Source organism: Schistocerca cancellata, chromosome 9 (genome assembly GCF_023864275.1).
Source record: "Schistocerca cancellata isolate TAMUIC-IGC-003103 chromosome 9, iqSchCanc2.1, whole genome shotgun sequence".
NCBI classification, from domain to species: domain Eukaryota; kingdom Metazoa; phylum Arthropoda; class Insecta; order Orthoptera; family Acrididae; genus Schistocerca; species Schistocerca cancellata.
The window spans coordinates 255,135,050-255,162,798 of NC_064634.1; the positions used below are offsets into that span (position 1 = coordinate 255,135,050).

A 27,749-nucleotide genomic window follows, 5' to 3' on the forward strand; every position below is an offset into this window, starting at 1 on the left:
ATTAATTGTTTTTTTATATACAATCTTATTCCACAATATACGTTTACAGGATATGTAACGTTCCTACACGGAGAACTACGCTAAATTTAAGGTAACTTTCTAGATATAATAAATTATGCTAAACGTAAGATGCTGTTCTGTAGTACATACTGTATATTTTGATCACACACAATAAAACGTACAAGTAATGGCACCAAAGGAAAACGACAATTGTTTCTACTTACTGAAAAATTATGAAATTGTGAAACACAACCTTCTTTGAAGGAGGTATTCAATTCCGAACAGTGTCTATAGCCTAATAAAAAAGGTCGGATTTCAGTTTAAATGTTCTTGACGAAAACGCCAAATTTTCATAGCTAATTAACTTAAAATTTCTTTATTTTTTATGTGTCATTAACATTACATTCTACCAAATGATAAAAGTAAAGTTACGTGTGTGAGTGAGACATTACTTTTATATATCTCAGTTGAGAAGTGTGTTTAATGCAGCAACTGGATGATGGAGACTTTCATTATTTGTTTCCATCGACGTATTGCGTTTGTTTATATTGCATGGCTCCGGTGGGACAAAAAGGAGACCCTGAATAAATCAGCTACAGAATCTTGTAGTGTTACTCAATATCTCAGCACTCACATCGACCTCTGTAATTTGCGCCGACAGTGGTATCGACGGGTCGTTTTCAATATAAGTAACTTGAAACAGTAATAACCTTGGGGTAGGCCACAGATGGATTTCACCAACACTTTCTCCCACCCTCCTTGTAAGAGGAATAGGAGTGACGGCGGTGGACTGTTGCCACACAGACGGAGGTGATTCGCTACTGGAGTGGGTGGCGCCTTCCGCGTTCGGAGCGAGATGCGCGAAGAAGACAGAAAGGAACGCCGCCTGTCCTGGAGGGAGAGCGGGCGTTCAGTCATCAAGCTCAACGTGCGCCACCTGTGGCTGTTCGGGGTGTGGCCACTGGGCACCTGCCCGCTGTACGACGCGTACACCGCATTCGGGTTCGCCCTGGGCGTGTGGAACACCGTGGAGGGTGTGGTGGCCGCCTGCTTCATCTGGGGGGACCTGGAGGAAATGACGCTGGTCTTCGCCAACACTTTCACCATCGCCAGCGGCCTGGTCAAGCTGGCCTTCTACACCCGCGACAGAGGTCTCTACAGCGCTCTGGCGCGGCGTCTGGAGGACCTGCTGTCAGTGCAGAGGGAGGTGTGCTCCGAGGACCCTGAGCTGGCCAGCATCCTGCGCGGCTCTCGGAAGCAAGCGGCGCGCCTCACCGTGGGCATGCTGCTGATGATGTTCTCGCAAGGATTCGTTTGGTTCCCCATTCCGGCCATCGCACATCCCGGCGAATGCCGTCTGCCCTTCGCGCAACACGACTGGGACAACAACAGCAATTACTACGGGCTCTCGTACGCAGTCCAGTGCGTGGCAGGCTTGTATCTGAGCCAGATCAGCTTCAGTATGGACTGCCTGTTCGCTGCGATAATGATACTTGTGGCTGCCCAGCTGAAGATCGTGTCGTGTCGTATTGGAAAACTGGAAGCAGACGAAATTTATGAGCAGGAGGTACAGAGAGATAACCGTTTAGAGGAAACGGTACTCAGAGGATGCCAGAAACCGTACAGCCATTTGTGCCAGTGCATCGAAACTCATCAGAAAATTCTTAGGTACGTTGTCTGTTTTGTTTAAGAGAAGGAAGTTATTTTTTAACAAGTTCTCTTTCTTTCAAGTTTCCCTTCCATAGTATATATTCTCAAAAATTGTAGCTGACTTTACAATTATTTTTATTTTTTGTTAGTGAAGTGTTCTATCGGCTGTACCGCAACTACATTTCAATTTGTCACACAGTGACACGTCTCGTCGCCCTCCTCATGCTGTTGATTTTTGCTCGTATTTCTCTCTCCGGCTATTATAAGAAAGACAAACGTAGATACATTTTCACGTTCACTCAATTAAATGTATTCTAAATGCAGCCGTAAGGGTTGTGGTTAAATATATCCGCTATGAACAATGAGTTATATTTCGCTTTACTTTCTTCCTGACTATGAGGGGATCCAGTTTCTAATGAATTAAGCGTTCCAATACGTACAAGAAAGTCGAATAATTATAAACATTACCAACTATTGTAGTAGAAATTTTTATCAATTGTATGTTCCTTTCACTCTTTACCGGTTCGCCCTCGGCAGCCGAGTAGCTCAGCATGTTCGGTCAGAGGGCTGTGAGCTCTCTGTAATAATAAAAAAAGAAGAGTCAAAGAATGAACGATCAACTGGAACTGGTGTCTTGTGACGTCCGCCCAGACCTAACGCAACGAACTACATCGAAAAAAAAAAGAGTCAAAAATCAAATGGCTCTGAGCACTATGGGACTTAATATCTGAGGTCATCAGTTCCCTAGAACTTAGAACTACTTAAACCTAACTAAACTAAGAACACACACCCGTGCGCGAGGCAGGATTCGAACCTGCGACCGTATCGGTCGCGCGGTTCCAGACTGAAGCGCCTAGTACCTCTTGGTCACTCCGGCCGGAAAAAAAGTTGGTCAGCGCTATAGAATGTCAATTCTAAGGATCCAGGTTCGATTCCCGGCTGGGTAGGAGATTTTTTCCGCTCGGGGACTGGGTATTGTGTTGTCCTAATCATCATTATTTTCATCCCCATCGACGAGCAAGTCGCCGAAGTGGTGTCAAATTGAAAGACTTGCACCCGGCGAACGCTCACCCGACGGCAGGCCCTAATCACCTGACATTTACATTTTTTACTCTTTAGTGGATTGTGTAACGTTTTGAAAGTTCTCGGTGGTTTAAGACTGTGCATTGCATTGGAATGCGAAACTTTGCCTTTAAAAGACAATACTGTTATTACGAGTGTGAGTCAATAAATGTCGATAAATACACTCCTGGAAATTGAAATAAGAACACCGTGAATTCATTGTCCCAGGAAGGGGAAACTTTATTGACACATTCCTGGGGTCAGATACATCACATGATCACACTGACAGAACCACAGGCACATAGACACAGGCAACAGAGCATGCACAATGTCGGCACTAGTACAGTGTATATCCACCTTTCGCAGCAATGCAGGCTGCTATTCTCCCATGGAGACGATCGTAGAGATGCTGGATGTAGTCCTGTGGAACGGCTTGCCATGCCATTTCCACCTGGCGCCTCAGTTGGACCAGCGTTCGTGCTGGACGTGCAGACCGCGTGAGACGACCCTTCATCCAGTCCCAAACATGCTCAATGGGGGACAGATCCGGAGATCTTGCTGGCCAGGGTAGTTGACTTACACCTTCTAGAGCACGTTGGGTGGCACGGGATACATGCGGACGTGCATTGTCCTGTTGGAACAGCAAGTTCCCTTGCCGGTCTAGGAATGATAGAACGATGGGTTCGATGACGGTTTGGATGTACCGTGCACTATTCAGTGTCCCCTCGACGATCACCAGTGGTGTACGGCCAGTGTAGGAGATCGCTCCACACACCATGATGCCGGGTGTCGGCCCTGTGTGCCTCGGTCGTATGCAGTCCTGATTGTGGCGCTCACCTGCACGGCGCCAATCACGCATACGACCATCATTGGCACCAAGGCAGAAGCGACTCTCATCGCTGAAGACGACACGTCTCCATTCGTCCCTCCATTCACGCCTGTCGCGACACCACTGGAGGCGGGCTGCACGATGTTGGGGCGTGAGCGGAAGACGGCCTAACGGTGTGCGGGACCGTAGCCCAGCTTCATGGAGACGGTTGCGAATGGTCCTCGCCGATACCCCAGGAGCAACAGTGTCCCTAATTTGCTGGGAAGTGGCGGTGCGGTCCCCTACGGCACTGCGTAGGATCCTACGGTCTTGGCGTGCATCCGTGCGTCGCTGCGGTCCGGTCCCAGGTCGACGGGCACGTGCACCTTCCGCCGACCACTGGCGACAACATCGATGTACTGTGGAGACCTCACGCCCCACGTGTTGAGCAATTCGGCGGTACGTCCACCCGGCCTCCCGCATGCCCACTATACGCCCTCGCTCAATGTCCGTCAACTGCACATACGGTTCACGTCCACGCTGTCGCGGCATGCTACCAGTGTTAAAGACTGCGATGGAGCTCCGTATGCCACGGCAAACTCGCTGACACTGACGGCGGCGGTGCACAAATGCTGCGCAGCTAGCGCCATTCGACGGCCAACACCGCGGTTCCTGGTGTGTCCGCTGTGCCGTGCGTGTGATCATTGCTTGTACAGCCCTCTCGCAGTGTCCGGAGCAAGTATGGTGGGTCTGACACACCGGTGTCAATGTGTTCTTTTTTCCATTTCCAGGAGTGTAAGTCGCAAACGCAATAATACCGCATATCATTTAAAATTTCGCTCCCATATGTATCAAGAAGGTTGCACTACATGTAGCGTAGAAGCTAGCCGATAGACAGAAATCCGTGGCTAATGGTTAATGTACTGCAGTCAGTCCAAATGGCGACACTCGAGTAGAGAAACACGATTTTCGTGAGCTGAGGAGCTGTCTGCAGAGCATACGCGTAGCGAAATTGGTCCCGCATCCGACCTGTATTTAATCGACATTTGTGTTCGGTATGATACAAGAATTCAATAAAGGACAAATAGGGTCTCAAAAAATGAGCGCTCCGTCCGCTCTGATTATCCAGAGGTGGCATGATACTTCCCCGCCTAGGGATATTTCGCTACCCCCACGACACACTGGTCTTGTGGGATGCATCGATTTATGAAACCAAACAAGCTTGTTGTGGGTATAACGAGAGGTCACCCGTAAGATACGAACACTGTCCCAAGAATTCTATGCTCCAGGCTTTTAACGCCGTTTCGAACTATGGGGTAAGTGTTTAAGCTTATAAGAGGAACACGTCGAAAATATAAATTAATTACAGGCTGGTATAGGCGGCGCTGATATCTTGTCCCAGTCTTTGACTTATTTATTAACTCACCCTCGCATATCTCCTACCGGGTCACTATTTCCACCCCTCAATCGCTTCAGTTACGACATTTGTTACGAGGGGACATCAAAAAGTATGTTACAGACGTCGTCTAACTCTAAGATCGTCATAGAACAAGATTGGCACATAGATAGAAACGCGTGCGTGTTCTGGGTTCCCTGCAGACACATTTCAACTTCGGTACGGATAACAGGTGTATCACAGTGTGTGACTGAAATGGTGTGGTAACTGGAACCCAGAACACGCACGCCTTTCTGACAATGTGCCAATCTTATTCTATGACGATCAAATTTGAAATAACCCTACATTTGTACTCCACAAGCCACCATATGGTCTGTGGAAGAAGGTAGGGGGTCAAAATGCCTAGTTTTCACACAAATTCACCCTCAAATTATACCAATACCTGGACCAAAAGAAGTATCGCTTGTGCAGCCGTAGTCAAGTTGTACCAACAGTTCGAACAGCTTCAAACAGACGCGTGGTATGCTCACGGGATGGAGAGGCCATCGACATCGACTGCAGACGGCAATGTCCAGGCAATCGAGTAACTGATTCGTAGCAGTCGCAGACTGTCCAAGAATGGGGAGGTTCACACACTGTTCCTCAAATATTACCACGGATTTCTATCGGCGTATAATTGAATATTTGCTAGTAATTTCCGAACGTTGTTTACAGAGAGCCTAGAACTAACTAAATATTCAGAAAGCCATCGTGTGGTGCACGGCGGAGAGTAATTTGTACAACCACTGGGCATTTACTTTCCTGTTCGATTCGAAAATGTCTGTATGCCTCCATAATATCTCTTATTTCTCTTATCTTGTGTTCGCGCTCCTTACGCGAAATGTGTGGTAGCCACATTAGAATCATTCAGCAGTCAGCTGCAAGTGCAGGTTCTGTGAATTTTTCAAATAGTAGTTCGCGGAACGAATGTCGTGTATCTATGTCTCTTTGAGGTGTAGTGCAGCATTCAATAAAAATTACTCGGGTTGCGATAATGATTTGTAAACTCACTTTTTGAAGTCCTGTAGTATCTCATACTCTCCAAACATCACAGCAGCTTCCTGAGTGACAAAAATTCAGGCACAGTGGCAGCCATTAGATGAATTAAAGTAACCATTTCTTTATTTTCAATAGTGCTCAGCTCTCAAGCGATTTAACACCATTATACAGCGGTTCTCGGATTTTAGAATCACTGGACAGACAAATCAGGGAGAACTACATCTACATCTACATCCATACTCCGCAAGCCACCTGATGGTGTGTGGCGGAGGGTACCCTGAGTACCTCTATCGGTTCTCCCTTCTATTCCAGTCTCGTATTGTTCGCGGAAAGAAGGATTGTCGGTATGCCTCTGTGTGGGCTCTAATCTCTCTGATTTTATCCTCATGGTCTCTTCGCGAGATATACGTAGGAGGAAGCAATATACTGCTTGACTCTTTGGTGAAGGTATGTTCTCGAAACTTCAACAAAAGCTCGTGCCGAGCTACTGAGCGTCTCTCCTGCAGAGTCTTCCACTGGAGTTTATCTACCAACTCCGTAACGCTTTCGCGATTATTAAATGATCCTGTAACGAAGCGCGCTGCTCTCCGTTGGATCTTCTCTATCCTTCTATCAACCCTATCTGGTACGGATCCCACACTGCTGAGCAGTATTCTAGCAGTGGGCGAACAAGTGTACTGTAACCTACTTCCTTTGTTTTCGGATTGCATTTCCTTAGGATTCTTCCAATGAATCTCAGTCTGGCATCTGCTTTACCGAGGATCAACTTTATATGATCATTCCATTTTTAATCACTCCTAATGCATACTCTCAGATAATTTATGGAATTAACTGCTTCCAGCTACTGACCTGCTATATTGTAGCTAATTGATAAGGGATCTTTCTTTTTATGTATTCGTAGCACATTTCACTTATCTACACTGAGATTCAATTGCCATTCCCTGCAACATGCATCAATTCGCTGCAGATCCTCCTGCATTTCAGTACAATTTTCCATTGTTACAACCTCTCGATGTACCACATCATCATCCGCAAAGAGCCTCAGTGAACTTCCGATGTCATCCACAAGGTCCTACGACACTCCTCTGCGACACACCTGAAATCACTCTTACTTCGGAAGACCTCTCTCCATTGAGAATGACATGCTGCGTTCTTTTATCTAGGAATTCTTCAATCCAATCACACAACTGGTCTGATAGTCCAGCTGCTCTTACTTTGTTCATTAAACGACTGTGGGGAACTGTATCGAACGCCTTGCGGAAGTCAAGAAACACGGCATCTACCTGGGAACAGCGTGTCTATGGCCCTCGAGTCTCGTGGACGAATAGCGCGAGCTGGGTTTCACACGATCGTGTTGGACGAAGTAATGGAATGTAGTTCAACAGTAAAACATAATAATAAGGCTTGAGTGTGTCTAATTGTGCTAACTTTCGTAATTATTACTTACGTACTCTCTACGAATACGATCGGCGGAAGGTAGATTCCTCTGAAGCTGTAACAATATCTGCTACTAAAGATCACTTCTTTAGCTAAATACTATTTACTCTTGAAAACTCTTAGCAACATTGTAGACGGAAGAAAATCCAAACGTTGTGCGTGAGTGACACTTACAGCGTCTAATGGGTCGTAGCTAGTATTGTACGTTAAAATTATCTTGAAAATTTTTAGAAATACGGTTAGTTTCGAAACGCAAATTAATTCCAAGAGTTGACTTCCCACTGATTCCTTCGATCCACAAACCGCCGGTAGTACGACTGAACACAGAATCGAAAATATAGAATTATGTGTCGAAAGTACTATTTAATATATATGACTTTCACTCTCATAGATCAGAAATACTTTTCCCTACTAATACTGTAACCTTAGTACTTACTCTCGCCCACAGTTCGGAAAATAGGTTCACAATTACAAAACTGCTCTAATAGCGTCTCGTAACAATACCAGACACCTACCCCCACCTCTCTTCAAACCGAGACTCCTCGATAAAATCCTTTTATCTCGTTAACATTCAAGGATTAGAGCCTCGTCGCCCGCCATAGAACTTCTGTAACATTGTTTCCCAGCGGCAGCGGCCGTTAAATACAATCTCTGGCTCGCAGCTTTCATGCACTCTAAATTATTAAAACTGTATATAATCTGTACAATATTTACTGTAATATATTTTGGGATATCTTTACGTTATTCTGGTTACCATAATCTATTCACAGTCTTTGAGTTGTTATCAACCGTCACAAACCACGAGTGTTCTGTAGATACTTACGCATTTTACTCATTTTACGATTTTAAGGGTTTGCCTAAGTAGCTCACCAGTCTAACAGCAGCCTTCAGGAAGAATGGGTGTTTCGCCCTTAAGATCAGCGGTGTACTATCAATCAAAGAAAAAAAGCAAGAATCGTGTAAAGAAAATAGCACCCTGGCAACATTCACAACTTTTCTAAACTTCAAGTTAAGCATCTTCTAGAAGATACGGATCCTCAGGAAATTTCAAGTTAAAGTGGTTTACTCTCCACCGTATAAGACTGCAGACGTTCTTGGTTCGATAAAGGATGAATTATTATTGCGGAAGCCTGGAGTATAGGAAATACTACGTGGCAGGGGTTATGTAAAACGGACTTCACCCGTCGCGGAATTACTGCAAATTCTATATTCACTTTGTATGAAAGGGAATTCGATGAAGCAACAGTTCTGACTACTATTGATTCATTTTGGACATTCCCTTACTCAAGAGCCCATGGAGATGAGCATGGTAAAAAACGTTATTAAATAGGACAGCGTCTACCAATTAGGGAGCGCATGGACAGCCATTATTTCCATGGTTTGCTTTCAGCGAAAACGGCAGAGAACTCCGAGAACGAACACGAGCGGCAACCCAGCAGACAACTGAGTTTCGCATTTCCACCCACGAGGGGCCGCCAGTTGACGTGTGGTTGGTTTTGAAGTTACTATCATAACGCATGTGCAAAAAGAATAGAGCCCACTATTAAATGTCCGACGTAGGCAGCCGATGTCAATCTGCGATGGTTCATCTGAAGATTTCTGGCAATTACCCGGATGAAGCATCATGCGTGGTAGTAAATGACGACCGGTTACACTCTATAATCATCATGGAGAAGTACAACCATTCAAAATTTACATGCCTAAGTTAGAGCCCAAGCATTCATAAAACCGCGCCTTTTTAAAATGCGTTGCACCTTATAAACAGCTGAAAACGGCTATACGGCCCAAAGAATATTGTAATCTAAGTGAAGTAAAAGTATATTTTTATCAAAAAATGTGGTACAATGTTATCATTGCGACAGTTTCTGGTGCCTGTTGGCACTGTGGTCTCTAGTATATTTACAATCAATCTCCAGCGCACCTTGTGAAACTGACACTTCTAGACGACAGGATATAATAAAGAAAAAGTCATTAGCTGAAGGCAAGGTTCCCGGATCAAACATTAGTTCAACACAAGGTTTTAATGTAGCAGGACGTTTTTAATCATTTTGTAGAGAAATAAGCATCAACTATAAAATGTTACCTTCTAATCCAATAGCTCTCTTAGACGAAGGAACACGAAATTCAGCCATATTCTTTGGGATGTTTCAGATGACCTTCAGACATAAGTGCTTACGAGAGGCATCTATTCAGTAATCGTCCTTATTGTGTCACACATTCTTCTCTTAAGTGATCCTAAAGGAAGCGGTTTTGCCATTACCGCACTAGGACTTGTGGATGACGTGTAACAGTATCGCACACAAGACTGCGATAAGTGATTCAGCAATGGCGTGCTGTGTTTTGTGTTCTTATGGGTGATAATGGTAATAAAAGAAAGGTGATGGGACTTCGAGTTGCCACATAGAATACCTTTCTCGAAGTATGCAAAGAGTGCCACTTGAACTTCATGTCCACAGTCAATGCTCTGCAATAGAGATAAGACGCTACGCAACAATGTGCTGAGGTTTGGATGTCATCCCAAGTCATCGCCAATAAGGTCTCGTGATGAGGAAGTGTATGACCCATCGTATCAACCAAACAAAGGTGATCAATTTTTGTTCAACCACTCAGAATCCAAATGGTTACAGCCAGGAAGAGCGCCACCACTTCAATTCGGAAATGTTAGACATATAGTCATGAAGATGAACAAATCACTGTTATTCTACTGCAACAGTATAGGTAGCTTTATATTTTCAAACTAGTAGAGTAAGAATTTTAAACTGAAATACGTCTAAAACAGATATTTTAATCATGGATCTTGAGACAATTTGTCCACGAATTCAAATACTATACATATCATCATATGGACGGTATTAAGGACATTCTACTTCTATGATATCTGTGAATTCCATCAGTTAGTCAAGAATTTCGTGAACTAACTGTTAAAAGGTTGACACACATGTGTTGTTGTTGTTGTCTTCAGTCCTGAGACTGGTTTGATGCAGCTCTCCGTGCTACTCTATCCTGTGCAAGCTTCTTCATCTCCCAGTACTTACTGCAACCTACATCCTTCTGAATCTGCTTAGTGTATTCATCTCTTGGTCTCCCTCTACGATTTTTACCTTCCACGCTGCCCTCCAATGCTAAATTTGTGATGGCTTGATGCCTCAGAACATGTCCTACCAACCGGTGCGTTCTTCTTGTCACGTTGTGCCACAAACTCCTCTTCTCCCCAATTCTATTCAATACCTCCTCATTAGTTATGTGATCTACCCATCTAATCTTCAGCATTCTTCTGTAGCACCACATTCCGAAAGCTTCTATTCTCTTCTTGTCCAAATTATTTATCGTCCACGTTTCACTTCCATACATGGCTACACTCCATACAGATACTTTCAGAAACGACTTCCTGACACTTAAATCAATACTCGATGTTAACAAATTTCTCTTCATCAGAAATGCTTTCCTTGCCATTGCCAGTCTACATTTTATATCCTCTCTACTTCGACCATCATCAGTTATTTTGCCCCACAAATAGCAAAACTCCTTTACTGCTTTAAGTGTCTCATTTCCCAATCTAATTTCCTCAGCATCAGCCGACTTAATTCGACTACGTTACATTATCCTCGTTTCACTTTTGTTGATGTTCATCTTATATCCTCCTTTCAAGACAATTTCCATTCCGGTCAACTGCTCTTCCAAGTCCTTTGCTGTCTCTGACAGAATTACAATGTCATCGGCGAATCACAACGTTTTTATTTCTTCTCTATGGACTTTAATACTTTCTTTTGTTTCCTTTATTGCTTGCTCAATATACAGATTGAGTAACATCGGGGAGAGGCTACAACCCTGTCTCACTCCCTTCCAAACCACTGCTTCCCTTTCATGTCCCTCGACTCTTATAACCGCCATCTGGTTCCTCTACAAATTGTAAATAGCCTTTCGCTCCCTGTATTTTACCCCTGCCACCTTTAGAATTTGAAAGAGAGTATTCCAGACAACATTGTCAAAAGCTTTCTCTATGTCCGCAAATACTAGAAACGTAGTTTTGCCTTTCCTTAATCTAGCTTCTAAGATAAGTCGTAGGGTCAGTATTGCCTCACGTGTTCCAACATTTGTGCGGAATCGAAACTGATCTTCGCCAAGGTCAGCTTCTACCAGTTTTTCCATTCGTCCGGAAGGAATTCGCGTTAGTATTTTGCAGCTCTGACTTATTAAACTGATAGTTCGGTAGTTTTCACATTTGTCAACACCTGCTTTCTTTGGGATTGGAATTATTATATTCTTCTTTAAGTCTGAGGGTATTTCGCCTGTCTCGTACATCTTGCTCACCAGATGGTAGAATTTTGTCAGGACTGGCTCTCCCCAGGCCGTCAGTAGTTCCAACGGAATGTTGTCTACTCCAGGGGCCTTGTTTCGACTCAGGTCTTTCAGTGCTCTGTCAAACTCTTCACGCAGTATCGTATCTCACATTTCATATTCATCTACATCCTCTTCCATTTCCATTATATTGTCCTCAAGTACACCGCCGTTGTATACACACTCTATTTACTCCTTCCACCTTTCTGCTTTCCCTTCTTTGCTTAGAACTGAGTTTCCATCTGAGCTCTTGATATTCATGCAAGTAGCTCTCTTTTCTCCAAAGGTCTCTTTAATTTTCCTGTAGGAAGTATCTATCTTACCCCTAGTGAGATAAGCCTCTACATCCTTATATTTGTCCTCTAGCCATACCTGCTTAGCTATTTTGCACTTCCTGTCGATCTCATTTTTGAGACGTTTGTGTTCCCTTTTGCCTACTTCATTTACTGCGTTTTTATATTTTCTCCTTTCATCAATTAAATTCAATATTTCTTCTGTTACCCAAGGATTTCTACTAGCCCTCGTCTTTTTACCTACTTGATCCTCTGCTGCCTACACTACTTCATCCCTCAGAGCTACCCATTCTTCTTCTACTGTATTTCTTTCCCCCATTCCTGTCAATTGTTCCCTTATGCTCTCCCTGAAACTCTGTACAACCTCTGGTTTAGTCAGTTTATCCAGGTCCCATCTCCTTAAATTTCCACCTTTTTGCAGTTTCTTCAGTTTTAATCTACAGTTCATAAGCAATAGATTGTGGTCAGAGTCCACATCTGCCCCTGGAAATGTCTTACAATTTAAAACCATGTTCCTAAATCTCTGTCTTACCATTATATAATTTATCTGATACCTTCTAGTATCTCCAGGATTCTTCCATGTATACAACCTTCTTTTATGATTCTTGAACCAAGTGTTAGCTATGATTAAGTTGTGTTCTGCGCAAAATTCTATCAGGCGGCTTCCTCTTTCATTTCTTACCCCCAATCCATATTCACCTACTACGTTTCCTTCTCTTCCTTTTCCTACTATCGAATTCCAGTCACCCATTACTATTAGATTTTCGTCTCCCTTCACTACCTGAATAATTTCTTTTATTTCATCACACATTTCTTCAATTTCTTCGTCATCTGCAGAGCTAGTTGGCACATAAACTTGTACTACTGTAGTAGGCGTGGGCTTCGTGTCTATCTTGGCCACAATAAGTCGTTCACTATGCTGTTTGTAGTAGCTTACCCGCACTCATATTTTCCTGTTCATTATTAAAGCTACTCCTGCATTACCCCTATTTGATTTTGTATTTATAACCCTGTATTCGCCTGACCAAAAGTGTGTGTACATTAATCAGTGTGTGTGCCTTGTTTTCTGATTTTATTGACAGTGCTGAGAGTATTTCAGAAGGTAACGTGATGGTAACATAAAGTCTATGACCGAACTGCAAAACCTGTGCCACATTGTTTCGCTCCTGTGTTGATGTGTACTACAGCTTTGCTTCATAGAGCCTGCAATGCTCAGAATCGAACTGATTTTCATCTGTGTACCGGGTTTCTTGCAATGCTATAATTTTGATGCTCATTCTGTCCAGGGTACTTGTTAGCTGTTTCATCCCGTATTTCAGGAAAGTGTTTGAGTGTACCTATGAAAATTTTTTTTTGTTCGTAGAGCTTTTGAAAAGCTTTTCTATATGGAACGTGTGCTCCCCCAGAATTCTACGATCAGAACGGAAATTAATTTTATTGACTGGGGCGTGGGATAGTGGAATGCTTTGTTATTGTTCTGCCATGGTTGCTACAAGTTGAAGAATATATTTTATATATATATATAGATATATATACAAAAGTTGAAGAATATATATATATATATATATGTATATATATATATACGATGACTGTGCCACAACTATTTGACAGACACAGTGCTTATTGAAGTGACATCTTAATGAATATCGACCGACCAAAATTAGAATTCAGTATATTACCGTAAATTTTTAAATTAATATCTTCTGAATACATAATGGTACGGTACTTCCAGAGTATCAAACTATAGATCTAAAGAGGAAATTCAGAGTGTTTACTCACATTCCTGAATAGTCGAATAATTCGCGTGTAGTTAGCATTTTAACTGCAAAAACTAGTTATTTCTGTTTAATAAACGGAGACCAGCTACACATAAAATTAAAAAGGCATGTGGTAAATATTAGAATTTCGCGCACTACTGAGTAAGTATATCTCTATATTCTTCTTTAGGCTGTTAGCGAAATGTAGTGATTAAAAGTAGAAAAATGTTCATTACTCAGGGATGTTTCATACTGTGTAAATTCTGATTCCATCAACAACACAGGAATAAAATTGCCAGCAAGAGTTATAGATATATTCCAAAACTCTATTCCAGGCTATCTGTGATTGGAGCATAATCGCTTCAAACTTTGACAATTAATGACACAAGTATTTGAATATTAAACAGAGCTAGAGCACGCACCTTTTTGTGCATTTGGTTTCATTGTAACTGTATAGGTCCAGATCTTATGGTTAATTGCTATAGCTCTGAAAAATCCACTACAGGACAGAAATATTATCCACAAAACGTGATAGGGATAATGTCGTTCCGGTTATGTTGCAGTTAGGACGTATGTCACTCTCAGTGGACATCTGGCAGCATTACTTTCAATACCTGTAAGTTTTTCGGCGGAAAGTCGTTTCGTGGTAATTTGAAAATATACGAGTGTTGGTGTACCGCATAACTCATAAACATGATGGTGGCATGTGAGCTAGTATTCAGACTATGAATATTTTTCGGTACTGTGATACATACGGTGCGTGACCCAACAGTGTTTGTTCTTCTTTCGAAAACGGGTTTTTTCACGTTTAGCTCACAGTTACCTCCTTAGGGGGTTTATATTTGGCAGTGTTTATACAGTACTTTCCTATGGGATGGAGGTGCGGATGGGACAAATATCGATATCCCGAGATCACAGATCAGTTATTTGTAAGTCATTTTAACTGAATAAACTATTTGTTCAATTCAGTTGTTAGAACTCAACTACATCATTACTATTTCTTTGTGCCAGTAGCTACCTGACAGAAATGATATTGGTTTTAAAACTATGTCGTAAAATTTTAAATGGAACACAGATACACAAATGCGACAGCTGTAATACACTTCGCATTAGACAAAGCCAGAAAAATTAAAATATTTCACTATAATCGTCATAATCGTCTTGAGATATTCAGCAACTGTTTACATAATTAAGATAATTATCACGGCGCGGGGTAGCCGCGCGGTGTCAGGCGCTTGTCACGGTCCGTGAGACTCCCCCCCCCCCCCCCCCCTCGGTCATGGGTGTGTGAGCTGTCCATAGCGTAAGTTAGTGCAAGTTAGATTAAGTAATGTACAGTCTTAGGGACCGACTACCTCAGCAGTCTGATCCCAAAAGCCCTTAGCACAAATTTCCAATAATGTAATTCTCATTTATTGTTCTGGCTAAGTTGCACATTTTTTTAATCATCTTCAGATATAAGCAGTTACCTCAGCAACCCATTGTTTCTGCTCAGAACCATAGCAGCAGGGTACTCTGATACGAGGTTGTGAGTCACGTAGGGTAGTTGATGCAACTACTTAGATCTGAAGATGATACAGAGCGCTTGAAACAAGTAATGTAATTTAAAAATGTGCAACTGAGGAGGAAAGATGAATGTTAATTGTCTTAATTAAAATATTTGTCTTTACTGTTTAACGGTAGTTGACCGAGCAAACAATGTCACCGCAGTAGTATAAAATTTTAGTTATACCTGCAATAAAGCCACAGTTATCTTTTTAAGAACTGCCCTGCAGATTTATTGATTACATACTATCGTGTAGGCTGAAACCTCGTAATACTCAGATACAACATAAAGAAAAGGCAGACAACACTAAACGAAAACGACCTAAGACTGTTGCAGCAGAATGGTGTATTTTGACTTTAACGGTGGCACCACTCGAACTACAAACACTATTTGGTTGACAACGACCGACACATGCAAGAAAGTGCAGTGGCGCAATAATCAGACCACTGGTCTGATTCGAGAAGTTAATGGTTCGAATCCCGTCTCGCCATCCAGATTTAACTTTTTCTAGATTTTCCTAAATCACTCGAGCCATGTTCCGGGACGGTTCCTTTGATTACGGTACGGCAAGTTTTCCTCGCCATCCCTTCGTAATCGAAGCTTGTGCTAGGTCACTAATTACCTTGTTGTCGACGGGACATCAAATTAATCTTCCTTCCTTCTCCCTGACGCCTGCCAATTCCTACATGAGGACCTAAAGCTAAGCTCAAAGAGAGCCACAGTAAGTTGGACTGGGTTTCATTAGGATGAGGTGACACAGAAAAGTCACAATCAGTGCTGCGTGTTTCGTAGACATAGGCTAATCTTCTGCCAGATGCTATGGAAAATGTGGAAAATCACTGATACGTGGGATATGTATTTTTGACGTGTGCTACGTATTCGTGCTTCTATGAGTATGATACAATATGTAAACAGAAGGGCATGTAGTATCATCGACAATGACATAAAATATAGTTTTATTTTGTATACTTTCGTAGTACTCCACGTTGTATCCCGCATTGCCTTACTATTTATTTATTTCAAATATGCCGGCCAGTGTGGCCGAGCGGTTCTAGGCGCTTCAGTATGGAACCGCGCGACCGTTACGGTCGCAGGTTCGGATCCTGCCTCGGGCATGGATGTGTGTGATGTCCTTAGTTTAGTTAGGTTTAAGTAGTTCTAAGTTCTAGGGGACTGATGACCATAGTGCTCAGACCCATTTGAACCATTTCAATTATGTTTTATTAGTCCATCTCGTTATTCCGCGTCTCTCTGTCATTTCCTCTGCCCTCCTCCCTGTCCACCTCCTCCACCGCCTCTCTCTATGTCCTCCTGCCCCTATCTCTGCCCATCTGCTACTCCGCCACCTGCTACTCCCCCACCCCGTTTCTGTCCACCTCCTCATCACCCATCACCCCCCTTATCTCCTCCTCACTCCATTTATCTCATCCCCCTCTCTGTCCATCTCCTCCTCCAATACCACCATCCATCTCTTCCTCCCCCCTTTGTCCGCTTCTCCGACTCTCTCTCTGTCCAGTTCCTCTTACCTTTCTCTGTCCATTTGAATCTCTTCATTCCTGTGTACGTCTTTCCTTCCTCCCTCTCTCAGTACATCTGGTGCTCCACCCTCTCTGAATCCTCCTCTTCCACCTCCCTCTCTCTGCTCATCTCCTCATCTTTTCTTCCTCTGGTCATCACCATCCCCATCTCCCTGTCAGTCTCCTCCTTTTCTCTGTTCGTTTGCCCTCTCCTTCTCGGTCAGTCTACTCTTCCTCCATATCTGTACGAGTATGTCCACCTTTCCCCTCTCTCTGTCCAACTCCTCCACCCTTATATTCGTGTCTATGTCCTCCTTGAGTTCTCTGTCTGTATATCTCTTCCTCCTCCCCCTTCATCTTGTCATACACACCAAAAGAAAGTGGCTGGTTATAAAGCCGACAGCATTCATTTACAGGTAGTGAATAATATGTGTACAAAGTTTGTGTGAAATCTATCCAGGGATTTGCCAAGATCTTTTTGACATGCGCGAATGTCACGCATATTTAACACATAATTAGTGAAATCTAGACTGGCAGTTGCGAGAAAAGCTTTTCGGCAGACGAAAAATTTATTAACATCGAATGTAGATTTAAATGTTAGGAAGATTTTATGAAGATTTTGCTCTGGAGTGTACCCATGTATGGAAGTGAAACATGGGCAGTGCAGATTATGCAAAATGAGAATAGAGCCTTTTGAAACGTGGTGCCTCAGAAAAATGCTGAAGATTAGATGGGTAGAAAGCGTAACTAATGAGGTGGTACTAATAGAATTGAGGAGACAAGAAATTTGTGACGCAGCTTGACTAAAAGAAGGGATCGGTTGACAGGTCTCATTCTGAGAGATCAAGGGATCGCCAATTTAATATTGGATATAAGTGTTGGGTGTACAAAACGTGGAGGGACACCAAGAGATGAGTACAATAAATAGACGCAGAAGGATGTAGATAGCAAAAGTTATTCGGAGATGAAAATGCTTGCACAGTATAGACCGACGAGCCAAAACATTATGACCGCCTCTGTGGTCACGTGTTGTTTCAGTTCTCGGACGGAGTACAACAGAGATTATTTGTTACATGGATTCTAAAAGTGCTTTACTGAATTGCGGAAGTATGGGGCGTCATATGTCTACGCAAAGCTCTAGCAATTCCTGCTTATAACGGGACGGTGGTTTCGGGCAGGAAGCTGGCGCCCGATGTGTGTTAAGTTGGTACAGGTCCGGCGCATTTGCTGGCCAAGACATCAATGTGACCTAACCACAATGTCCCTCAAACCAGTGTAGCACGGTTCTGACTTTACACCAAGGACAGTTATCGTGCTGGAGGATGTCATTGCCATACGGGGAGACCAGGCATGAAGCGATGAAGGTGGTCCACAATAATATTCACGTAATTCACTGACGTCACGATGCCTTTAGTTTCCACCATGGATCCCATGGAAGCCCAACTCAATGTACCCTATAGTATAATTTTGTCCTTACTGGCCTGCATCTTTGGCGCGGTGGGTGTTCCATGCAGCCATTCGCCTGGATGACGGCGTGTAAGGATCCAATCATCGACCTGGTGTAGCTGTAAGTGCGATACATTTGACAGGCAACACATTTCTATCGATCCGCAGTGAAAACTCAGTGATGCTATACCCACTGCAATGTTAACTGACGATGTCGTTGGGTCAACACAGGAACAGGTAGGGGTCGTGTGACGTGGAGCTCCGATTTCAACAATGGCCTTTGAAGGGTGTCCTCGGACACACCTGTGTCTGTACCAGCGTTATAGTCTGTCATCAGAGCTGCCACAGATCGCTACCTATACTCGATTACAGAGTGGGGTATCCTCTGACCTCGACATTTTATGATGAGACGTGGTCGACCAGTACCATGCGGCTTACTCGTTATTTCGCAAGCCTTCAGTCACTTTGCATAGGTGCTCACGATAGTAATACGCCAACAGGCGACAAGCTTCGCCGTTTCAAAGGTTCTTGTTTCCATCCACAGTGCCACGACAATGTACCCTTTGTCAAAACCGTATAGATCATTGTATTACCGCAATTGCAGCCCGTATCTTCTTTATAATGAATTCCCCCCTGGTGTCTTTTCCGCTTACATACTTTCGTCACTGCGTCACGTGCGCGAAACGCTGCCAGGAGGCCTTCACCCTCGTGGTGGACAGTGGACATATTGTTTTACCTCATCAGTGTACAGTGATATGGACGGATGCAACAAACCCGTCTAGGGTGGGGTGGGGGGGGGCGTTGTTCTGGGGGAAGAGACCAAACTGCGATGTCATCGGTCTCATTAGGGAAGAACGGGGAAGGAAGTCGGCCGTGCCCTTTCAAAGGAACCATCCCGGCATTTGCCTGTAGCGATTTAGGGAAATCACGGAAAACCTAAATCAGAACCGTCGTCCTCCAGAATGTAAGTCCAGTGTGCTAACCACTGCGCCACCTCGCTCGGTAAACCCGTCTAGGGGTTGGAGACCATAACAACAACGTATTTAACGTATGCCACTGATATTTGTATACTCATTTCACCTCTATCACTAGCGAATTTCTTCCTGTAGTTACGTTTTCAGGCATCCAAGTGTATATGATATAATATCTCCTGAAATGTGTCTCGTAAACTGATATAAATTTGCACGTACATTTAACCGTACGTATGAATATTGCCTGAAAAACATGTCGCGAATACAGTAAGTAGTGAAGAACTAATAAAAACGACATCATGTCTGATGCGGGAGATTTACTGCGTAGGCAGCAGAAGTGTAGTAAGGGATAAACATCTATCATTTCATTATTTTGTGGAGTTTGTCAGCGAAAAGAAGTTTCATAAGGATCTGTTGATGATGATTTATGGCGGAGGGAGCTAAATAGCAACGTCATGAGCGTCAAAGATTTGCAATTGCGTCCAAAGTTTCTTGCAAGTCACTATGTGCCCTCATTCTTAAATTGGATGTTCATCCAATTTACTGGGTACTCGCCCGTTGTAGGCTTCACTTTTTTCCCACCTCCATCCCCACCCCTATAATAGGCAGGTGTTTCTTACCTCGACAGCAGTTCTTTTCAGATAGTAAGTAACATCTGTACCAAGAGTGGTTGCAAACGGTACCATGGTTTAGGAGGCGATACGAAACATAAATACATTCTTATGTAAGTACATTTTTATAGTGTGTTTGGATTATGTTGTAAGTCCTCTGCTACCATAATTTAATTGTAACTTAACAACATGCTGTAATAACATACAGACACAAAATGTAAGTCTCTTGAATTCACTTGCTAAATGTTCGGGTTTCATAATTGAGATGCTCAGTTTCATATTTGTCCCATTCTTGATGTTTGGTAATCCTTCGTACATTTTGTATATTTTGTGTCAGCGGGATAGATAAACATTTCTTCGTTGTCGTTCTTCCAGGTTCGTCGTACGACTGCAGAACACAATGAGCCCCATCGCAATGACGCAGTTCTTCTTCAGCGTCATCGTCGCTTGCATGGCGCTGTTTCAGGCCACATATGTAAGATTTTTGCACCAAACAGGACAATCACATAACGATTTTTTTCAGCAACAAAACATGACCAACTTTAGAAATCAACACTGCAGCTTAGTAAGAGGCGGGTGGAGATCAACAATGCATTGAAACTGACAATGTAGAAAAGGAGCTTCATACATGGTGACCAATCGTTGCGCAACTGCTTTCGAAGCATGCAGCCAGCCGACGAGGCCGCCTTCTGTACCTGCGGTGAGGGTGACGGAACGTCCGCAGTAAATATAGTACAGATTGTGGCGTAAGTTCTTTGTAACATAGATAACACAAACACTTGAAAAGAAAAGTTACGAAAGATGTGACGGAAAGCAAACAGGCTCAAAAATCGATTTATAGATATATGCTTATTTGGAAAGCTGTCTATTCCCCGCATAGAAAAGAATTGTTTCATTTAAATATCACAACTTGCTCGTGAGTTGTGAATTTTTTTTTTTTTTACCTGATGCTCTCTGCGATTTGACATTGAAATGTCACGCCTTATTTTTTGCTCCATGCAGTGAAATTCTTTGTATCCCATTTGCTGTTTCTGTTGTTTCATCGTGACATGGTTTCCTACCTCGTATCTACTATCGACACCCTTCCTTCCGATCGTGTTAGCTATTGTTTACGAGGACTGTTGTATGTACGTAGTTAAGTTGAAGTAAGTATTGATTTATATTTTTCCTAGATTACGACATTTTTATCGGGAGAGCGAGCAGGCCACGTCATGCGTGCAACATCATCCATTTCCAAGGACGCATAAACCGGTCTTGTTCTATGGTGTCGATCATTATCGTCCATCAGTAGGAAGACTGGGCCAGCAAAACCTCGCAAAGGCTTCACAATCCTGACATCATTTCCCATTCCATGAAGAGGTGTTCATGTGGTGACCATAATCTATGCTCACGACACTAAGTGATGCACAGCGATATCGGTCTCTTTCCATAACGTCTGGGCCCCGAAATCGTTTTACACGTTCCCTCCAGATGCGAATGCGTTGAGACTCACTCTACGGACCAAATCGAGACTCATCTCTGAAAAGAACAATGGCCCAATGTTCGCTCGGCCAGATGACATGTTGTTTCCTTCTGTGAAGACACATCTGAGTTACGTATACAGCAGGTTTCCTAAAATAAAGGCCACACTCTGCCGAAGCCTTCTAGGCAATGCTTGTCTTGATAAAACACGTCCAGTGGAAGCTGCGAGGTCAGATGCCAGTTGCGCGTGCAGTACTAAGGCCATACCATCGTGCCCTTACATCCAAATAACGGTCATCTCTTTCTGGTATCACACAAGCTCGGTCCTGCCCTGGTCTTTGGGGTATTGTTTTGGTCTCTCCAAATTGTGGCCACATCCGAGAAGCAACACAACGATTCACATTGAGCCATCATGCCTCATCATTTTGTGACTGTCCTGTGTCCATTCTTCTTATGGCCCTCCACCACAGGGAGTGTGGCAGCACTTTTTTTTTTTGGGGGGGGGGGGGGCATACTGCACCGTCGGTGACTATACACAGCAACTGTCGATGTGGGACTACCCGGCAAACACTACCCTGTTTGGTAGGTGCCCTAACCTGATCGTTGACGAGGTTGTCCGTTGACCGGAATACTACTTTCCGTGCGCAAGACGATTATATGTACATCTGTTGACACATAGTATGATTATACGGTGAATTAGACGCAAGATACGGAAACAGCGGTTCGTCGATTTAATTTTGGATACCAGTTCGTACGAAAGAGAACGTAAATTAGTAACAAACTACGGTGTGCACTTACTTTATCAACATGTAAACATCACTACAGATTTAGGTTATGATATGTCCGGTATGCCTGGTATCATTGGCGATGCTGTGGCGCAGACGAACCGCGAAATTCTGGTTGACCCGCTGAAGTGTGGATCGATCACCTGCTGAACGTCTGTTTTCAGTTCAGCAATGTTTTTGAGGTTACTGCTGTACACCTTGTCTTTAATATAGCCCCACAAAAGGGTGTAGCATGTGTTCAGATCCGGAGAATATAGCGGCCAATCGAGGCCCATGCCAGTGGCCTCTGGGTACCCCAGAACCAGAATACAGTACCCAAAGTGCTCCTCCAGGACATCAAAGACGCTCCTGCTTCAATTGCGACGAGCTTCATCTAGTATTAACCCACATTTTGCCGAAATGAGGGTGACTTTGGATAACGGGGATGGAATGATCTTCCAAAACCTTCATTCACTGTTCGGTAGTCACTTCCCATCAAGTATTATCGCACCGATTATTCCATGAGTAAACATTGCACAGCACAGAGTCACCTGTTGAGAGCAAAGAGACTTCTCGATAGCCAAATGCGAATTCTCAGTCCCCCAAACGCGCCAATTTAGCTTGTTCACAAACCATCACAAATGAAAATGGGCTTTGTCGCTAAACTAAACCATATTCACATCAAATTCCTGTTCGTTAATTTTACACACAATAGTGTTGGCGAAGCGGAACTGCTGTTCCATGCCCCTGGGGCCTAGTGGCTGATGGGTTTGAATTTTGTACGGGAAGAGATGCAAATCTTCAACAACAATTTGTAGCAGTGTCTTCTGGTTGTTTCTCATCTATTGTGCATCTAATATGATCGTTTTCCTGGGGATTGTCGGAAACACAGCGCTTGTTTTTCCGACGTTTTCAGGCGTGTTCACCCTTTTTGGACACCGAGACTGCCACCATTTTCGTCACGAACGCTAACCGTTCTCTCAAACTTACGAATAAAATTTTTGATTGTTAGCACACTTGGACCGGTTCTCTTCAGCTTCAACACGGTCGCAACCTTCCTCTCAGCCACAGTTGCTCTGTTATTGTTCGCACAGTAGGCCTTCTCAAGCGCTATAAGCTTGTGACATTTTTACGTGGAAGTGGCCGACAACAATAAGGCACGGGAGCAAGCACATACTAATTCCCATCATGCCCCACAGCCAACCGTGCAGTTTTAACGTTCTAACGCAAACCATTCAAAAGTTACGAGGAATTTATTTCATATAGTTCAATAATCGTCACTTTTCCTTGTTCATCTAGGTGCAACCACTTCGTCCGAAAAGGAGAAGTGAGGGTCAATTTGTCTGCCGCATAACCTTTTAAAATTCCATTGACATAACTGCGAATTCTGTGCTGGGTCACCTGGTTTAACTATTGTACTGCAGTTATTTTATAGGGTCGCAGCTCTATAGCTGTTTGAACAGAGCCATAGGAAATTCCCATTTGTTGAGAAAGGTGTAGAACTAAATTCCAAGGAGATTTTCCATAGCATGTCCTATGCTATCCAAAATTTCTTTTGTGATTACTGTATTTGGTTGTCTATATTTCCAGCAAGAACACTTTCCTCACCAAATTTTTTGACTAATCGATGAATTGTACACCAATTAGGAAATCGAACACCAGGAAATTCCTCTTGAAATAATTTCCTTACTGCTCACCCTGATTGTGTACACAGGCAAGAATCATAGGAGAATACTGTTTGGCGAATATAATATTTCCTATTTGCCCACTTTGCTTGGAACATTTTCACTCAACACGCTGTGTTACGTTACCTAACAAACACACGCTATCTGAGCAAGACTTCCGCAGAAACAAAGGCCTCGTAGCGGCCAGATGGCTGCCGGCAGAAGAAGAAAAAAATCGCCACAGGGCGGTTGCGCTAAGGACACATCGCCATGTATTTGTTTGGAGTTCCATTTCGCGTAGTTTGTTCATTCTACGATTATTTCATTTCACTAAACCCTGTTCTTATATATAAAACTGTGCTACAGAGCAATACATTAAAGAAATGGAAAATCGAAAATATTTTTCAAAAACTAATGTGACGTAAATCTTTGATGATAAATTTAATTTTAAAGAAGTTAAGTTTCGATTTTCACTGTAAACTTACAATTAAGATTTTTACCGATTTGTTTTTCATGTCATTGCATTTCTTTTTCTCAGTCAGAGATTTAGAAAACGAAAATTGTACCATTAGTTAGTGACCAATGAACATTTCTTTCAGCTGTAAGTGATCTTTGATATGCTTCCTTTTTTGCTCGTAGGTTGTTGTGGTAATAAAATCTTGTGAAATAAGTTAGCTCTTCATACTCAGCTGATGCTGCTCGTACACGATGGCCCGTTGTAAGGTGTTTACGCAAATTTTGCATCGTCGTGCCCCATGTGAAGTCCCAGTTACCTTAAACTTTTCGAACAGTTTCGAACGTTTGTTTCTTAAGCCATATTAACATAGTCACAACTATGTGTTTCTTTGTTTTGATACGTGTAGTGTTCATTTTCACATTGTGTTTTATGACTCATTTCTAATCGAATTGTATATTTACGCAGTGCCACGTAAGTTCATCGTTTAGACTGCTGGGCTGCAATCTGTGATTCTCGAGTGATTAGCGCTTTCTCATCACTCGAGTCATACGGTAGGATTAGACACCCTTATATTAATCCCCGTTCTTACCCGTGGAATCGCGTGATTTGCAAGTTAAGGTAATTGGTTCATAAGATCTATTCTGCAAATAAGAACCAACAAAATGTAAGCACTGGCGGAATAGCGTGACTCAATAAAGTAATTTCCTCTTTAACAGAATAGTTGCAAGTATCTGCATCTACATTATACTCGGCAAAGCACCTAATGGTGTGTGGCCGAGGGTAATTTTGGTACTACTATCTGATCCCTCCAGCCCTGTTCCACTCGTGAATTGTGAGTGGAGTGTATTGGCTCTAATTTCCAGAATTTTCTCATCGTGGTCAATACGAGAAATGTATGTGGGGGGTAAGTAATATGTTACCTGACTCGTGAAAAGTGCTGTCCCGAAATTTCAGTAGTAAATCTCTCCGTGCTGCAGAACGTCCGTCTTGTAACATCGGCCAGTGGAGTTTGTTTAGCATTTCGGTAACGCTCTCTCGACAGCTAAACGATCCAGTAACGAAACGCGCTGATCTTCGTTGGATCTTCTCTATCAGTCCTACCTATTAGGGATCCCAGACAGATGAACAATACTCAAGAATCGGGTGAACAGGCGCCTTATAAGGCACTTCTTTCGTGAATGAGTTACATTCTTAAGATTCTTCCGATGAATCTGAGTCTTGTGTCTGCTTTTCCCACTATCTGCTTTGTCATTCCACTTAAGGTCGCTCTGGATAGTTACGCCTAAATGTTTTACGGTAGACGCTGTCTCCAGCTGTTTGTCATCAATAGTATAGCTGTACAGCAATGGATTTCTTTTCCTATGTATGCGCAATATGTTACATTTATTTAAGTTTAGGGGTAACTGCCAGGGTATGCACTGTTGATCAACTCTCTGAAGGTCGTTCCGCAAATTCGTATTATCATCTGGCGTTGCTATTTTGTTATAAACAACTTTATCACCTGCGAATAGCCTTAAAGAGCATCCGACGCTTTCTACTAGATCATTTATACATATTGTGAACAGCAACGGTCCCATCACACTTCCCTGTGGTACTCCCATTATTACTCTTGCTTCTGTCGATTTAGTTACGTTAAGAGCGACGTGTTGAGTTCTATCTGCAAGAAAGTCTTGAATCCAATCGCAGGTCTTCTCCAATACTGCGTAAGTTCGTATTTTTTTCACTAAACGGCAGTGCGGGAAGGTGTCAAACGCCTTACTGAAATCAAGGAACACGGCATCAGCCTGAGCGCCGTTGTCCACTGCGCTGTGGATCTCATGGAGGAACAGAGTGAGCTGAGTTTCGCAGGACCTCTTTTCGCGGAATCCGTGTTGATTTTTATAGAGGAGCTGTTCATTTTCCAAGAATTATTGAGCATAAAACATGTTCCACAATTCTACAACAGATTGACGTCAACGATATGGGTGTTAGTTGTATGGATCTGTCTTACGCCCTTTCTTAAAAACGGGAATGACCTGCGCTTTTTTTCCTGTCGTTAGGTACCTTTCGTTGGTCAAGCCTTCTACGATAAATTACTGCTAGAAAGGGAGTAAGTTCTTTCGTATAATCCTTATTGAACCTTATAGCTGCTTTTCAATTCCGTGATTGGTTATCTCAGTATCTGCCATGTCGACGTTCGCACGACGATTGAAAGAAGGGACAGTGTTACGATCTTCCGCGGTGAAACGACTTCGGGAGACCGAATTCAGTATTTTGGCCTTCTCTCTGTTATCTTCCGTTTTGGTGCCAGTGTGGTCGCTGAGAGAATAAATAGGTGATTTTGACCCAGTTATTGATTTTACATACGGCCAAATCTCTTAGGGATTCACTCAGGTCGATTGACAGCGTCTTACTTTCGAAATCACTGAATATTTCACTCATTGTTCTCCTTACGCTCATTTTCGCTTCGTTCAGCTTTTGTTTGTCAGCTAGGTTTTTACTTGCCTAGAATCTGAGATGATAGTGCTCTTTGTTTACGTAGAGTATTTCTAATAAGGCTATTAAACCATGGTGGATGTTTCCCATCTCTTAAAACCTTACTCGGAACATAATTGTGTAGGGCATATAAAACGATGCATTTGAACTTTTTCCGGTTGTTCTCCACACCATCACCAAATATTTGATGCTGAGTGCTGAGATATTCTGAAATTAGTATCCTGTCACCCTTGCTGAGCAAATATATCTTGCAACCTTTCCTAACATTCATTGTAGGACGTGTCGTCATAGATATATATAATACTATAAATATCTATAATACTATCTTTGCATTATAACCTTCAATAAGCTATACTAATTGTGGGACATTTCCTTGGATGAGGTGCTATCTACATTTAATTTAACATTGTAATTTTCTCTCTTCAAAGTGAAATTCATGGCATTAGTTTTCCTTATGTTCAATGTTACTTTATTGCTTACTGACCAATCGTAAACTTCCTTGAGAGCTTCATTTGATTTCTCTGCAAGGAGTTCTCTCGTTTTCTCAGTGGCTATAACAATGCTGTCTTCAGCGAAGAGAATTTTTTCACTGTGAGTAACACTACTGGGAAAGTCATTGATGTATATCAGAAATAGTATTGCTCGTAATATGCTGCGCTGTGTAATTCCTATATTAATGTATTTTGGTTATGATAAGTGTTATACTAAATGTTTTGATCGATTTGAAGTATGTGTTATCTCTACACTTTGTACCCTATCTGCTAGGTATGATCAAAACCAGTCATTAGCTACGTCTCTTATTCCTAATACTTATTTGTTTAATAGAATCTTGCGGTCAGCTGTATCAAAGATCCAAAATTATAACAGTGACACACTCATCTTTGGCAAGAGCATCAACTACAACCTTTGTGAATTCCACTATGGCTGATTCCATATTTTTGCCACTTCGGAAACCAAACTGTGATTCGCTTAACAAGATTGTATTTATTCGGGTTATCATTAATCTGTCCTTCATAATTACTTCTATTATTTTTTAGAGTGGTGACAGCAGGAAAATG

The 27,749-nt window shown here is 42.7% G+C and overlaps 1 protein-coding gene across 1 annotated transcript in view; it reads left to right on the plus strand.

Moving 5' to 3' along the window:
• Positions 1 to 856: 856 nt before the first annotated feature.
• The window catches only part of LOC126101329 (odorant receptor 43a-like), a 58,957-nt gene continuing 32,064 nt past the window's right edge, over positions 857 to 27,749 (plus strand). Inside the window, exons 1-2 of the mRNA XM_049912001.1 lie at positions 857 to 1,668; positions 20,246 to 20,345. Coding sequence (XP_049767958.1) covers positions 857 to 1,668; positions 20,246 to 20,345 — 912 coding nt within the window. The remainder of the gene's footprint in view (positions 1,669 to 20,245; positions 20,346 to 27,749) is intronic.